Source organism: Pseudorca crassidens, chromosome 9 (genome assembly GCF_039906515.1).
Source record: "Pseudorca crassidens isolate mPseCra1 chromosome 9, mPseCra1.hap1, whole genome shotgun sequence".
Lineage (NCBI taxonomy): Eukaryota > Metazoa > Chordata > Mammalia > Artiodactyla > Delphinidae > Pseudorca > Pseudorca crassidens.
Window position 1 is genome coordinate 48,550,824 of NC_090304.1, and position 15,551 is coordinate 48,566,374.

Here is a 15,551-nt window from a genome sequence, read left to right on the forward strand (position 1 = left end):
CAAAAATAATTTGTTATTAATAATAATTATAGTACTGAGGTTTGCAATTTACTTAAAAGACATCAGACCAGATTCAAGAATATTGCAATAAAACTGTCATCCTCATTCACTTGAATTCCACTGTACCTTCTTGAGTGAGAGAAAAAGTGAAAAAGCTACACCCAAATGCTGAGAACCATGCATCTTACATGATGTGTCATCCATCATGGAGGTCTGAGAATCACGAGGCTATCAGAGCTCCGATCTAACCAAAAAACAAAACAAAACAGAACCCAAAACCCACACATACAAAGTAAATTAAACTCTTTAATAAAATCTTCCTTTGTCTGAACTCAAAAGATGCAGCTAGAAACCCATATAATCTTTTTTTTTTTGGCTGTGCCACGAGGCTTGAGGATCTCAGTTCCCAGACCAGGGACTAAACCCGGGCCAGAGCAGTGAGAGAGTTCCGAAGCCTAACCACAAGACCCCCAGGGAACTCCCCCCATATAATGTTTGATAGCAGTTGTCTTAACATTAAATATTGAGCAAGTAAAGAACTCTCTTTGTAAGAAGGAGCAGACATAGTATCTCCAGACACACGAGAAGATAAAGACAAATTTGAGGATTATCTATTTCGTAAATTCCATTGCATTTTAAAACTTTTTATTTGGAAATGCTATCCAACTTTTTACAGTTGCAAAAAAAAATAGTAAAAAGAATTCCTGTATACCTTTTATCAAGATCACCTTTTGTTAACATTTTACCTATTCTCTTTACCATTTGTGTTTACATGCCCTGTGGGTGTCTGGGCAGGTGTGTATACACACACAAACGCATAATTCTTCTCTGAACTATTTAAACTAAGTTACATATATCATGTCCTTTTACCCCTGAATACTCAAGTGTGTATTTCCTAAGAAAAGGGATATTCTCTTCTACAACGTTGGTACAATTATCAACTTCATATATTACATGGATATAATACTTTTATCTGATCTACTGTCTATATTTCAGTTTTGTCAGTTGGCCTAGTAATGTCCCCTATAGCATTTTTTTCCCCTCAAGTACAGCAGCCAGTCTAGGGTCAAGTACCATATTTACTTGTCATGTCTCCTCAACTTCTTTTAATCTGGAACATTCCCCACAGTCTTTTGTAACATAGACATTTTTGAAGTAGACAGTCCCCTTTCTCCCTTTTTTGTTAACAGAAAGTTTCTTGTGTTGTGTTTGTATGCTTCTTTTCATGGCTGAGTTTGTAAAATCACTCCCAGCTGGACTGTTGAATCGGTCATGTTGTGTCCTCTGGGTATCACGTCTGGAGGTACGTGATGTCCATTTGTGTCTCATCTGTCCCTCATTGGAGATATTAATTTTGATCACCTTCAAAATGTTGCCTAATTTCTCCACTGAATTATTACCTTTGCAACTAATAAGTAGTCTCTGAGGGAGACTCTCTAAGACAGTGCAAATATTCTGTTCCTCGTCAAATTTGCCCCCAAATTTGGCATTCATTGATGATCCCCTCACCCAATCCAGTATTTACCATGATGGTTGGCAAAATGTGGTGTTCCCTCTCCAGCCCTCCCTTCACACTGCCCAGCTGGCTCTGGCATTCTACTATAAGCACAAGTCCTCATTTCTCCCTCACTGATTTATCATCTACTTAGTACTAGTATGGATAATACATTCCTGTTTTTTTCAGTAGTTTACTTTGTACTTACCCTGGTGGTCAAATTGTCCCAGGTTTGTCCAGTTAGCATCCCTTCTGTGTCCTTGTGCCATGTCCCATCACTTTTATCAGGATTTTTTTTTTTTTTTTTTTTTGCGTTACGCGGGCCTCTCACTGTTGTGGCCTCTCCTGTTGTGGAGCACAGGCTCCGGACACGTAGGCTCAGCGGCCATGGCTCACGGGTCTAGCCGCTCCGCGGCATGTGGGATCTTCCCAGACCAGGGCACGAACCTGTGTCCCCTGCATCGGCAGGCAGACTCTCAACCACTGCGCCACCAGGGAAGCCCATGTCCCATCACTTTTAAAAAGAACTTAACACTTCCTTACTTTCTGGCTTAAAAAGATATTCCACTCTCATCTTGTACCTACCCTGCCATGGCCCTGGAATCATTCATTCTCTGAGGAGCCCTGATTTCTTTTAGTGGGGAATGGTATTAGAAACTACGATCTGGGCACAATGTGGTTCCTTGCTATTGGAGTGTATTTCCTTCTTGGACTCTTCAGTAGACAGAGCTAGGAAATATGTTCACGTATATATACTCATATACATACACTTATATACATATACATGTGCACTTAATCATACAAATACAACATGTGTATGTGTGTTTTAAAATGCAGTGGAAATTGCAGGGACTGCCCTGGTGGCGCAGCGGTTAAGAATCCGCCTGCCAATGCAGGGGACACGGGTTCGAGCCCTGGTCCGGGAAGATCTCACATGCCACGGAGCAACTAAGCCCATGCGCCACAACTACTGAGGCTGCACTCTAGAGCCCATGAGCCACAACTACTGAGCCCACGTGCCACAACTACTGGACCCCGTGCGCCTAGAACCCGTGCCCCGCAACAAGAGAAGCCACCGCAATGAGAAGCCCGCGCACCGCAATAAAGAGTAGCCCCCACTCGCCACAACTAGAGAAAGCCCACGTGCAGCAACGAAGACCCAACGCAGCCAAAAATAAATAAATAAATATTTTTTTAAAAAGAAAGAAATTACAGAGTAGACACCACAGAAAATGGAAGCTTATAAGACAAATTCACATTTCCCCAGAACTCAAAAAAAAAAAAAAAGAATAAAAGAAGTAATGATGAAGCAGATGAAAGAAATGGAGGAGAGATCCAGAAAATCCAACATACAGATAAAAATTCTGAAACGGGAGCAGAGCAACTGTAAGAGCCATTATCAAATAATCGAAAAAAAGATTACCTACAAAGGAAGAAAATCAGATTGATATCAGATTTGTCCAAAATGATAAATGTCAGAAGACAGTGATGTAGTATCTACGTCTGGACAAAAAAGTGTTGTGACTTCAGAATTCAATATCTAGCCAAGCTGTGATATAGGGACATTATACAGTCATTCTTAGCCATAAGAAGTTTAGAGATTTTAACACCTCCAACTCCCTTCTTAGAAAAAAGAAATACTCAAAGAATTATTGCAGCCATCCAAGGAAGGAGTGAAAATAATGAAAAGATGTGGTACTTTAAAAATTGGCAGTGGGTAAACAAAACCATTAAACCTTAGATATCAAAGTAGTTGTTAACACAGTTACAGAACAAAACAAATGTCAAAGGTAGTAAGTAAAATAAAAGATATGTAGTGGAAAATATAGAGTAGTATTAATGGTCTGGATCTAAGATCCTAGATTATTTTTAAAAACCGGAAGTTTGGTGAGGAGACAGGGATGGAAGAAGGAAGTAAAAGCAATGCTGTGGGGTTTCCTGGGCCTAACCCCACAAGGCCTGAGTCCCCTACTCTGCTTTTCCACAAACACCCCAACCACTAGCAGGAAAGGTCAAGGTCTGGTCTACATCAGTTAGAATATAGGATGAGGGTCTCCCAATACTTGACCAAAGAAAAAGCCCCTTGTTTGAGGATGGTCCCAGAGTGTCTTCCAGCTCACATCTGGTCAAATGGCCCTCCCTGGGATTGAGGATCCCATAGGCAGGGATAGTAACGGTTGGCGGTTGGCCAAGAGGCCAGTCAGAAGCAGTGTGCCCTTCCAAGGGATACGAGTGACCGACAGAAGTGACGGCACCTGAGAAAAGAAACTGGAGCCTGCAAAGTTCTTTACGTGCAGAGGGGAGCCAGCCTAGCTGCACCACCGCACAGAAGGGCTAAGGCCAATAGTTCTGTCCCGGTCTCCTCCTAGGGGCCGGTGAGGCCTTTAGCAGCCACCTCTCTCCACCACACTGGCTGGAAGCAGTGGCCGTGGAGCATCATGACCCGTTTTTATCTGGGACCTGGTGCCTGGTGTAGGACTGGGTTGAACAGGGCTACACAACTACGATGAGGACACCTTTACATTTCTCCTGCACAGGCTTTTAGCCCTCTGGCCCCATCACATTCTGATGGAACGCTCACCTATTTGCCTTCTCTACCAGACCGTGTGCCCCCCTATCCCCACGCTAAGCACAACACTTGACATACCCAATGTATTTAGATTTTGTCCTGCAATTTTCACATATAAAATAGACTAAAATGAAGGTATGTGATTCCCAAGACTTGCTTCGGGTCACCCAAGATGCAGGTCCCTAAGTCCCAACCTTGATCTCAGTGGGAGGGGGCATCCCAGGGTGGCGATGGAGGGGGCGGGACCCTCGGTACCAGTGAAGGTGGTGTAGGCATGGTGCAGTTCACTGAGGCCGCTGGCTGTGTTCTGGAACTGACGCTCCAGGGAGATGAGCTGGCGTTCAGTGCTCCTCTGCTCCTGCTCAGGGTCCATGAAGGGACCGGACAGGGCCTTCGCAATCAGGCCCTCCAGCTCCGCCAGCGCCGCCGCCATCAGCTGCTGCAGCTTAGGCACAATGGCGTGTCGCTTACTGAGCAGGAACCCCGAGGCCTGGCTTTTCTCAAACTGGAATGACTCCCACGTGTCCAGAAGCTGCGGGGCAGGCAGAGGGTAGTCAAGCAGAGGTGGTTATGGGGGAGGGGCACTGGGAGAGACGGGAGAGATGCCTTCTCACCGAGATGTCCAGTGCCTCATTCTCAGCACTGAAGACGCCAAAGTGGTTGCGGACGAGCTCACAGAGTGACCGCGTATATTCCATTCGCTCCTCCAGCTCTGTGTACCGCTCGTTGGCCTCGTTCAGCTGCAGGGACAACAGTACTCCCACATGAGTACTGAGACCAGCACTCCCACAGCCCTTTACATCCTGAGGGACACTCCCACCTGCTAGAGGCTCCAGGCCCCAGCAGCCGCCTTTTAACCAACTGGGATCAGGGCAATCTGGGATCAGATCCCCCATCTGACCTAGGTCTCCCTGAAGACAGCACAGTTCCTCCCCCATCAGATTGTTGCCCTGATGGCAGGGTTTGGATCCCTACTCGACTGTACAGAGAGCAGAACTCGGTCTCTGAAAGCCAGATTTTCTCCCTCTCAAAACACCAGGACCTCCCCCTCTCATGAGGATGTTGAGGGCCACGTTTGAACAGGATGAGAGCTGGCAAGGGCAGACCACACATGTGAGCACAGTTTAAGAGCGTCACGCCCCACCGAGAGCTCAGCTGAGACTTGAAGGGAGTGTGCTGGGCATGCGAGCGGGACGGCCCTGGATGAGCTGGGAAAGGAGGATGGGGAGAGCCCACCTTCTGGGAGCACCACGTGAGGGCGTGGATGTCGGTGTTGAAGGTTCGGAAGGCCTTCGTGAAATCTGTGAGCTCTGTTATTAGCTGCTGACCGCGGCTCCGGCATTCGTTCTGTATCTGTTCAAGAATGTCCTTCCTGATGCCCACCAGCTTGGATTCTGAAGACAGGAGAGAGTTAGGCATGAGGGGGTGAAGTACAAGGGGAGCGTGGCGGGGCCGGAGTGGGAGCAGGTTGAAGGGGCAGCCAGAACGTGAATTCGTTCCCCCAGTCGCTGAACACTTACTGGACCCCTGCTTGGTGTCCAGTCAGCTGCAGTGCACTTGGGCCTGTGCTGGGCACCGGTAGACAAGAGTGATGAGTGAGACAGAAAGTGTTCCCACCCTCAGAAGCTCACAATATGGCAGCAGAGACAGACATAGAAGGGGATAATCACATACCAGTGTGGTAGATGCTCTTCAAAGAGCCCTCAACCTGGCTCAGTGACGGGGCAGGAGGCCTGAGGATGCTGGGGAAGGCCTCCTCAGGGAAGGGGACGTTGGAGCTGACTGTACTGAGTGGTTAAGGCTTCCAGGGGCACGCCAAGTGGATGAAACCATGTGCAAAGGCACAGGGATGCCGTGTCCATGAAGAGCAGACTGCCCACCACAGATAAACATTTTCTATCTGAGGAGTCTTACTGCCTCTGCTCTAGTAGAAGAGGTACCAAGAAGAGTGTGTAATCTGCCTTTTGTTTTTAAGGATTAAAGGAAAGAGGCTGTCAGGTGGACTTGGGGCGAGAAGATAATCTTGGAAGCTGGCTTTGGCAATATGAACACCTCCACTGTCGCCGAGGACAGGAATAATACCAACACGAAACCTCGTCAGATCTGAGATACCACTGATTGTAAGAAGCACCATTATTTTACACACACCATGAAAAAAGAAAAAATGATGCCATCAATTATAATACACCTCTTAAGTTCAGAGATGTTAAAATATGCACAGAGCAGCAAAATACAATATAGAAATAGGGCATGGAGTATGCCACAAAATATAGTATAGAGTACTTACTACATGCCAGACACAGTGTCAGCTACTTTACCTGTATTAACCCATTTAATCCTCACAAAAGCCTTTGAGGCAGATACTATTATTGCCCCTGTTTTAAAGATAAGCAAAGTGAGACTCAGAGAGTTTAAATATCAACATCACACAATGCTAGAGCAAGGATTCAAACTCTGGCAGTCTGGCTCCACTGTGTTACATTTTATGCTTTGAAGGGTGAAAAGTAAATTAACTCATCCTCCATGAGCATCTCTGCAACTGGAAAGTAGGACAGTGAGTTCCAGGCACAGATAATTGAGACATACAGGGAATGGACCTGTGGGAGCTTTGGAGGAGGTAACGAATAGGACATGGCACCAACAGCTGAGACTGAGAAAACCAAGACAAGGGAACTTCTGAGGGGTACCCAAGGTTGAACAGAACACAAAGATGTGCACTTATGCTTTTTCAAACTATCCCATTGACCTATGACAGTAGCTAGGCTATTGCAATGGTGCCGCCTTCTGACCAGCAGCACGGGGCCAGTGAAGACAGAGAAGAGCTCAACAGTGACACCGTGTGGTATAAGGGAGCAATGGACTGATAAAATACCAGGGCTCCTCGGGGTTGGAAGTTGGAGATGGATGGGAAAACACATTTGAGAGATATGTAGGAGGCAGAAGAATGGAAAGGATCTGATGACAGGCTGGACGTGGTGGAGTTAGGGAGAGGGAAAGAGTAAAGTATGAAGTCAAGTTTCTGGTGAGGCCAACTCGTAACAGTAGGTAATTCAAGTATTCAAGGGAGCCCAAGTAGAAGAGGAACAAAGTTGCAGGATAAGAAGATAGAATTAGATCAGCAAGAAGGATGAGAGTGGACAGAAGGGAATAGGTGAAATGAAAACAAGTAAGCATCTACTGCATGCCATACTCAATGCTAGGAACATTGCAAATAATATCTCATTTAATCCTCTTTCCCATAACCCTGTGAGCGACTACATTGTTATGCCTATGTTACAAATAAAGAAACTGAAGCTCAGTGATCTGAAGTCATGCAAGCCAGTAAAAAACAGAGCCAGGATTCTGAGCCCTGTGCTTTTACCTCTCCATCTGCTCCTCTTGAAGAGGCCAGTTGAGCCTGGACTAAGGACCAAGAAGCCAACAGACTAGAAAGCACACTGACTTCCTGAGCAAGAGTGGAGCGAAGCCTGCCCAAAACAGGGTCAGAAAGAAAGCAGGCCAATCACAGGTCCTCCTTCTTCTGCCTGGCCAGCCTGAATCCCCTGTGCATTTAGGAGCGAGGCTTGGGGAAAGAGCGGGGAGTTCTGTGGTCTAGACGATACCTAAGGAGGTATGTGCTTTCATCTGCGGAAGAGCAAAGGCAGGGAGGGCTAGGCAGGCAAGCACTTTCAGGCAAACTCTTTCAGGCCCAGCTCCAAGGCCTCCCACCTTATAAAGAAAGCAGGCCTGGAGACTTCCCTGGCTGTGCAGTGGGTAAGACTCTGCGCTCCCAATGCAGGGGGCCCGGGTTCGATACCTGGTCAAGGAACTAGATCCCACATGCATGCCGCAACGGAGAGTTCACATGCCACAACTAAAGAGCCTGCCTTCCGCAACTAAGGAGCAGGCGAGCCGCAACTAAGGAGCTGGTGAGCTGCAACTAAGGAGCCCGCCTGCTGCAACTAAGACCTGGTGCAACCAAAGAAAGAAAGAAAGAAAGCAGGCCTGGAGGCCATGGATCTGAGAGTATCTAGTCTCTGCAGGAAGCAGACACGATTGGTTACTGCCATTCATGGGTGTTAGGTGACAAAACCTCTCTGTTTCCCAGAAGAACAAATCACCAGCTTCCCAGTCTACCCCTCTGTGTGTTTCTCCACAGCCATCTCTGGGGGGAGGCACTTAGCTAGTAACCAGTAGTACGAGACATCCTTCCCATGGAAAGGGAGGAAGAGAAAAGACGAACAAGGTTAGGTCTTAAACCAGATTTCTCAGAGACCCAGGGAGACCAACTAGGCCTTGGCCTCGTGGGGGTAGGTAGACACATGAGGTGGGAAACTGAGATGGGCTGAGCAGGGAACAGACAGCAGAGTGGGCTCGAGCTCCACTTTCCATGTATCACTTTGGGAAGATACCTCCTTGCAGGGCGCCCTCATGCTCATGTGGCATGAGATAGTCACAGCAGAGCAGAAATCATGGTGTGATGTGTTGTGGCAGAAAGAGGGCCAAATATAACGTTCCCAAGTCCGCCACAGCTCCCGAATGGCAGGGGATACAGGAGATAGTGGAGAGTTGATAGCCAGTGGGCCCAGATAGGGTTCCTGTGTTGAGGGGCGAGGGACCCTTAAGCAGAAGCTATGGGGTGGCCAGCCTAAGACAAAGACTGGATGAAGGGTTCACTAAAACCCTAAGGATATGTAATGTCAGCAGAGCCAATGCAGAGCTGAGTCAGCAGAGGTAGACACTCTGGGCTCCTATTAGCCAGGAGAACACACACCAGCTACACCAGCTCAGGACACAGCTTCACCAGGGGCAGCAAGGTCAGAAGGAGGGCAGGGACCTCAGGCAAGTCAGCAGAAGCCAGCAAAGAAGAGCACACAGCCCAGAAGCCCTCTCTAATGCCGGGGGCCACCTTGGGGAGGAGAAGGAGTAGAGGACACTCGAAAATCAAAATAATCAAGAACTGTAGTATGAATTTTGAATTGACCAAATACCCAAAATAGACTGAATTAGACCAAAAGTGCTGCTTTAAATAAAAAGAAAAAAATGTGCACTTTCAATTGGAATACAGCTGTCCCTTTGGGGGTTTGGTTCTAGGATCCCTGAGGATACCAAAATCCACACATTTTATAAATGGCATAGTGTTTGCATATAACCTATATATGTCCTCCTGTATACTTTAACTCATCTCTAGTTTGCTTATAGTACCTAAAATAACATAAATGCTATGTAAATAGTTGTAAATACGAGGTAAATGCTATATAAACAGTTATCGGTTCAAGTTTTGCTTCTTGGAACTCTCTGGAATTTTATCCACAGACACAGAACACGCAGGTTGGGAGGGCCAACGGTCTCTTTTTTCACCATCAGCAGAATTTAGGGCTACAGACTAAGCCAAGATCAGTTAAAGAGAGTAACTTTTTATACGTGCAAATTGTAGTGTCGATTCTGACTGCCACATGTGGGGAGAGGACGCCCTTGATTCCTGGGAATCTCTATAAAGAAACTGGGTTCTCCTAGCCTAAGGAGCGGGCTAGGATTTTTCTCAGTCACATTTGGTTTGAACTACTTCCGTGCCATGAGAATAGAAAGTGCTAGGAGACAAGGACACACAATTCCTAGGGAGTGTGGTGAATGAGTAGAGTCAGGACAGGCGGAGAGGCTGTCCTCTGCAGTGATCGCACCTTCAGTTGCAAAGGGAAGGGCCTGGGACCTGGGGCTTTGGGAGGCTCTACAGGTCCAATGAGGGGCCTGCACCAAAGGTCCCTGGAGGACACTGAAGGCCCAAGAAGGGCTGTGCGGATAAGGTACAGAAGGCAAAGGGGGGGGGGTAAGCAGCGCTCACCCATCTCCACCTGTATGTCACGGCAGCTCAGCCGCAGCAGCCTGCCTTTTGTGATCAGCTCCACGGGGATGCTGGAGACGCGGGCCCGCCAACCATCCAGGCAGCTCACCAGCATCGCGTAGTTCTTGACAGGACAACCTCTCATAGACTCCAGCTTCTGAGGCCCCCAGGCTTGCAGGAACTCATAAATGCCTTTCATCCAGTGATGGTCCCTGCAGAACTCCTGCACCTCCCGCAGCATGCCCTAGGGGCAGACAAGGTGTTTAGGGCAGAGGTGGGTGGCTATGATGGGAAGTGGTGGCCACCGTCCCATTCTTTAGACCTCCGTCCTCACCTCCAGCAGGGCCTGTTGTACAGCCAGTGCCTGCTGGATTCGAGGGCTGTTGTCCAGATCCTCTTGCAGCTGCTTATAATTGGGGGGCAAGTACTGGCCCCGCAGCCGGTGCCCACAGACCTCCAGGGCTTCAGTAACTGTGTGAGACTTCCAGGGCCACACCAATCCTATGCTCGGGCCGCAGAAGATGTCCACAGCATCTCTGGGTTGATCCTGCAACTTGGGCATCATGAAGTCCATGTCCGAGTCCTCCTTTTCATGGTCTTCTAGTGGGGTACATGCCATAATTGTCCCTGAGTGTCCTCCAGGGACCACATACAACCTCTCCCTCTACCCTGAGTGTGTACATACACATTACACACACACACACACACACACATTCTCTGTTCATGAGTGAGTTTACACGTACATCTACATAATAAACACAGTACCAGACCCACCGAGGGAATTTATTAGTTAGGGTTCAGGTGCAGAGAACAGAATTCAGTCTAGCTAGTAAAAGCAGGGAGGAAATTATTAGAGATTATTACATGGGTTATGAATAACTGCAAGAGCTGAAAAACAAAAACACTCTAGGCCAAGTGTCTATGGCTCTGTGCTGCCTGGCAAACTGGGATGTCACTGCCATACCACCAGCTACATAAGCACATGGGCATAAGCGATTATGAGCCCCACCATCAGAATGGACGGCATATGCCCTGCCTCTCTCCCCTACTTACCTCAATTCTGAGCTGAAGTCACATATAGATCTAAATCACATGTGACTCCCAGCCGCAAGGGGGTCTGAGAAGCACAGTTTATAGCACTCTAGCCTCTGCAGAACAGAGGAGGAGGTGAGAAAGGAAGGTGAGCAAGCCGGTCCTCAGTATCCGTCTTAAGGAATATCCTTGAACTTGGCCTCCCCCTTGATTCTTAGAAACTGTTTAATTGCCAATTTTAGTATCTGTGTTAAAACTTTGCACAAAAAGGGAGAAGAAGCATCAAAATGTTCAGAAATTAGATCCATACTGCCAACACCTAAGCACCACAGTGCCCGCAAGGGCCCATCCTCAGATCCCTTCTCTTCCCCGTCAGTACTCACTTTCTAGGAGAGCACATCCAGTTTCATGGTTTTAAGTACCACCTATTTGCTCTGAAATATATGTCTAGCTCAGATCTCTCCCTGAATCCCAATCCCACTTAAACAACTGCCTAGTCTACATCTCTACTTAGATGCCTAATATGCACCTCAAACTTTCAACAGCCCAAAATGAGCTCTGATCTCTATCCGCCCCCAGATTGCTCCTCATGCAGTCCTCCAACGTCAGTAAACAGGAGCTCCATTCTTCCGGGTGCTCCAGTCAAAAACTTTAAAGCTACCTTTGACTCTTCTCTCACATACAACACAGCCAGCCATCAGAAAATCCAGTTGGCTCTATGTTCAAAATATATCCAAAATCCAACCGATTCTCACCACCTGTACCACTGCCTTCTTCTCTTTCCCCAGCCCAAGTCACCATCAAATCTCACGGCATTATTGAAATACCCTTCTAACTCGTCTCCCTGCTTTGGTCGTTGCCTCTATCCCTTTGCAGTCTGCCCTGCATAACCAGAATGATCCTTTAAAAATAGTGCCAGAAGGGGTTCAAGGAAGATGGTGGAAGTGGCAGCATAATTTTGAAATCTATTCCAAATTCCCACATGAATTTGGTATATAAAATTGACAGAGCAATTAGACAGTAAAACGAAAAACCCATCTGGATAACATTTTTTAACAAAATGAAGACAAAGGATCCTTACAAACACTAAAATATAAGTGGGTGGGAACAAACCACCTACAGCCTCAAGTCCCAAGTGGCATCGCCATTTATGGGGAAGGAAGCAGAGGAGAACAATGGTATACCAGACTGACCTGAGACTAGGAAAACTCCGCAACAGCCAACAGACATTTTGTGGAAAGAAGAGGGCTAATTCGAGAACAGCAGGTAAAAATGGAAGGGGATTTGCCTGCTCCAGTAGCAGGTAGGTAAGGTCCGTAGAAGCTTTAGCAGTCTATGCCCAATGAGCTCCTAAAACCAACCGGCGAGGGCTCCCTTCTGGGACAGTACTCAGCACTAAGGTGAAACTGCTGGGGGTGAAGTAAAAAGGGAGCAGAATGGAAGCAATAGAGAAAAAGGAAAGGTCCAAATAAAACTGGGAGAGAGAAACAGAAACCAGGAAACCTCAGAAAGTTAGCCCCCATTTTTTGAACACTACAGAAAATCAACAGAAAAGGAAATTGAAAGGTTAGAGAACCAAGCTGTCTCCTACAAGTTAGTAAAAGAGAACTTTTCAGAAATGAGTAACAGAAAAGTACCAACATCAAACCCCATACAAAGCTAGTATAAGGAAAAAGAGAACGGGGAGTAGAATAACATCTTTATAGACAATGAAAGCATGTCAGGAAACAGATCAAGCCCATTTCAAAACAAGTCAAAAGACATCAGGAAAATGGCATAACCCATGAAAGAGAACCACATATCAGAGTTAGAAAAACTCAGAAATTATGCAACAGAACTCAGGAAAGAATTAGAAATAAAAGAAAGCATAATTTTGGAATGGAAACTGAACTAAAAGGAAGATAAGAGCAAATAAACTTAACAGGTAAATAATGTCTTAAGAAAAATAGAAGGTAAAAATAAGGATAATTACAAAATAAAAAAGAAATAAGGATTAAAAGAATATATTTCAAGAGAAAGGAACACACATTGGGGGAAAAGTGATAAGGATCTAAAACACATGTAATAGGAGTCCCTGAAGAAAAATCCAAAGCCAGGGAAGAGAACAATACTAAAAACCTTAATTCAAGCATACTTTCCTGAAATAAAAAAGGCTTAAGGCTGCATTATAAAGGAGCATACCTGAGAATACTATCTTAGAATGTTCAATACCGAGACATATTCTACTAAAATTACTGAATTTCAAGGAAAAAATATTTTAGGTATCTAGGCAAAAAAAAAAAAAAAAAAAAGCAAGTGATTTATAAAGGAAATAAAATTAGATTATTATCAGATTTTTTTGACAACAACTTTTAATGCCAGAAGAATATGGAGTAATATCTTTAAGATATGGAAAGGAAGAACATATGAGGCAATGATTTTACAACTGGTAATACTAACTTTCAAAGGGTACAAACTATTATCAACATAGAAGAACTTGAGACTTCTGCTCCCACAAGCCCATCCTGAGGAATCTAAATAGAGAATGAACATTGGACAAACAAAATGACTAAAAGAGACATCAACATAAGGACTGCTGGTGAGCATATTGTTACTTGTAGAACTCAAATGAGGTTTTATTCAATAATAAAATTATTAAAAGGGTAAGAATATAGCAGAAATGACAATGTAGAGAATGCTGGCGATTCTCTTCCTTGCCAGGAGGAGAGAGCCTATCTGAAGAATGAAACCTTGGAAGGCATATTGCTTGACCAACTAATAGCCATTCGCTTCTCCCTTCTTCCATGGTGGTAGAGCCTATCTTCCACGAGAAACTAAAAATATCAGCCCTTTGATTTCCCACACCTGGATTTTTACAATGAGATGTAAGAGTGCATCTGCTGGGGAGTTTCTGGAGAAGATTTATTTTTCTGATAATAAGTGAGAGTCAGGCAAGGAGAGCTTTCTCTCTAACCTTGCCTCCCCTTTTTAAAACATGGCTTTGCTTGAGAATGGGATGCATGGAGCTGCAACTTGTCTTGCAACTACAATGTAATAGCCTGAGGATGAAAAAGGATTTTTGACTGCAGCTTCCCCTAGCACACATACCCTTCCAAGAGGATCTGTCGTTACCTAGAGCTAAACCCAGAATGGAATTGGGGAAGGATATAAAGAGCCTGGTACTTGATGACATTTCTGAGCCACTGAACCAACCCTGGAAGCTACCTGGAGACTTCTTGTTAGGTGAGATGATTGTATTGTTTAGGCTACTCTTAGGTCTTCTGTTACTTCCAGCTGACAGCATTCTCAGTGATTTAGGATTCAAACTCACAAGTAAAATCAAAGGACTAAGAGAGAGAGATAAAGCCTTGATGACATTGCCTGAGCCCTGAATCCAGCTGAGCCTGAATCCAGCTGTATTCATTAATTTCTTAGTTATAGGAGCCAGTAAAAAATCTCCCCTTTTCCTTAGCTAGTTTTGAGTTAGGATATGTAATCCAAAACCAACTTGCACATTTAGGCCCATATAATAGATGTTTAGAGCCAGGACAAGCATAGCTGAAGATTGGAGCCTCCTCCACCATATACACCCTTCTAAGAGGATATGCTCTGACCTATAGCGAAAACCAATTAATTCGTACCATGGCCCATTGCTCTTGCCAGATCTTACGGATACATGACTCTCTGTAGGGTAGGCTGAATCAATCCTATTTCTTGTCTGGAAAATTTGAACTAAGTCACACAATCAGGAAAACTTAACTGAAAGATCATATATAGAGTCAAGAATGGAGCTGGTGGCATAGAAAGTCTAAGTCCTTTGGAAGCAATGGTTATAAGGGAGCAGAAAGTTCAAAGGGAGCAGAGACAGCTAGTGTTAGGAGAGAATCAGGGGAATTGGGAAGAAGCACAGGCAGAAGTAGAGATGAAAGGCTAATCAGCAATTTGAGAGACAGGGACTCTCTTCCTGACTTTCTAGTTTCAATTTCTCTGAAGTTTGGTGCTGCTACATCTTTTCTGCCTTTGAATTTGGTAACTCTCTGTTTTGTGAGCTCCAAAACAAAGATGGGGTTGGAGAACTGTGATTCAAGGTGCCAAGACCCATGAGAGCACTCAGGCAATATGGTGCTATACAGTCAATTCATGTGTGCTTCTGAGCAATGGAAAGAAAAGCTAGGGCATTTTTAATATAATTTGGCGAATGCAATATCCCAACAGCACAGAACACTAATGACTTCTTAGCCAGAGTAAGAGTGAAATAAAGAGAACTGATATCAAGTAAATCAAAGAAACATAAGTTACCTGTCACTGCTGAGTGATTTGGGCTTCCGTTTAAAATATATATGTTTTAGTATAATACATATGAGTCAACATGGAGCTGCATTTTAAAATATCCATCCAACTTGAAAGACCTAAATAATGATAGGTCTTTACAGTAGGTTTCCTTGAAGGAGTAACTCAGACATTTCACACAGAGCAAAGCAACTTGTCAAACATATTTATAGGACTTTTCATCGTTTCAAAATTTCTTACAGAGTGGCAAGAAAAAAAACTCCTTCCCCTCTCATCTATGAATCCGCTCACTGTTACACTGCTTCCATCTATACTTCCTCTTGCTGGTCATACTGTTCACACCTCACATTCCCAAGAGACCCTCC

General features: G+C 45.2%; 1 protein-coding gene across 1 annotated transcript in view; it reads right to left on the bottom strand.

Annotated features, from left to right (window-relative positions):
* DNHD1 (dynein heavy chain domain 1) overlaps positions 1-15,551 on the bottom strand; it is a 66,206-nt gene that overhangs the window by 27,188 nt on the left and 23,467 nt on the right. The window contains 5 exon segments of the mRNA XM_067750088.1: positions 4,320-4,666; positions 4,668-4,804; positions 5,301-5,458; positions 9,886-10,129; positions 10,220-10,485. Of these exon segments, the coding sequence (XP_067606189.1) occupies positions 4,320-4,666; positions 4,668-4,804; positions 5,301-5,458; positions 9,886-10,129; positions 10,220-10,485 (1,152 nt within the window).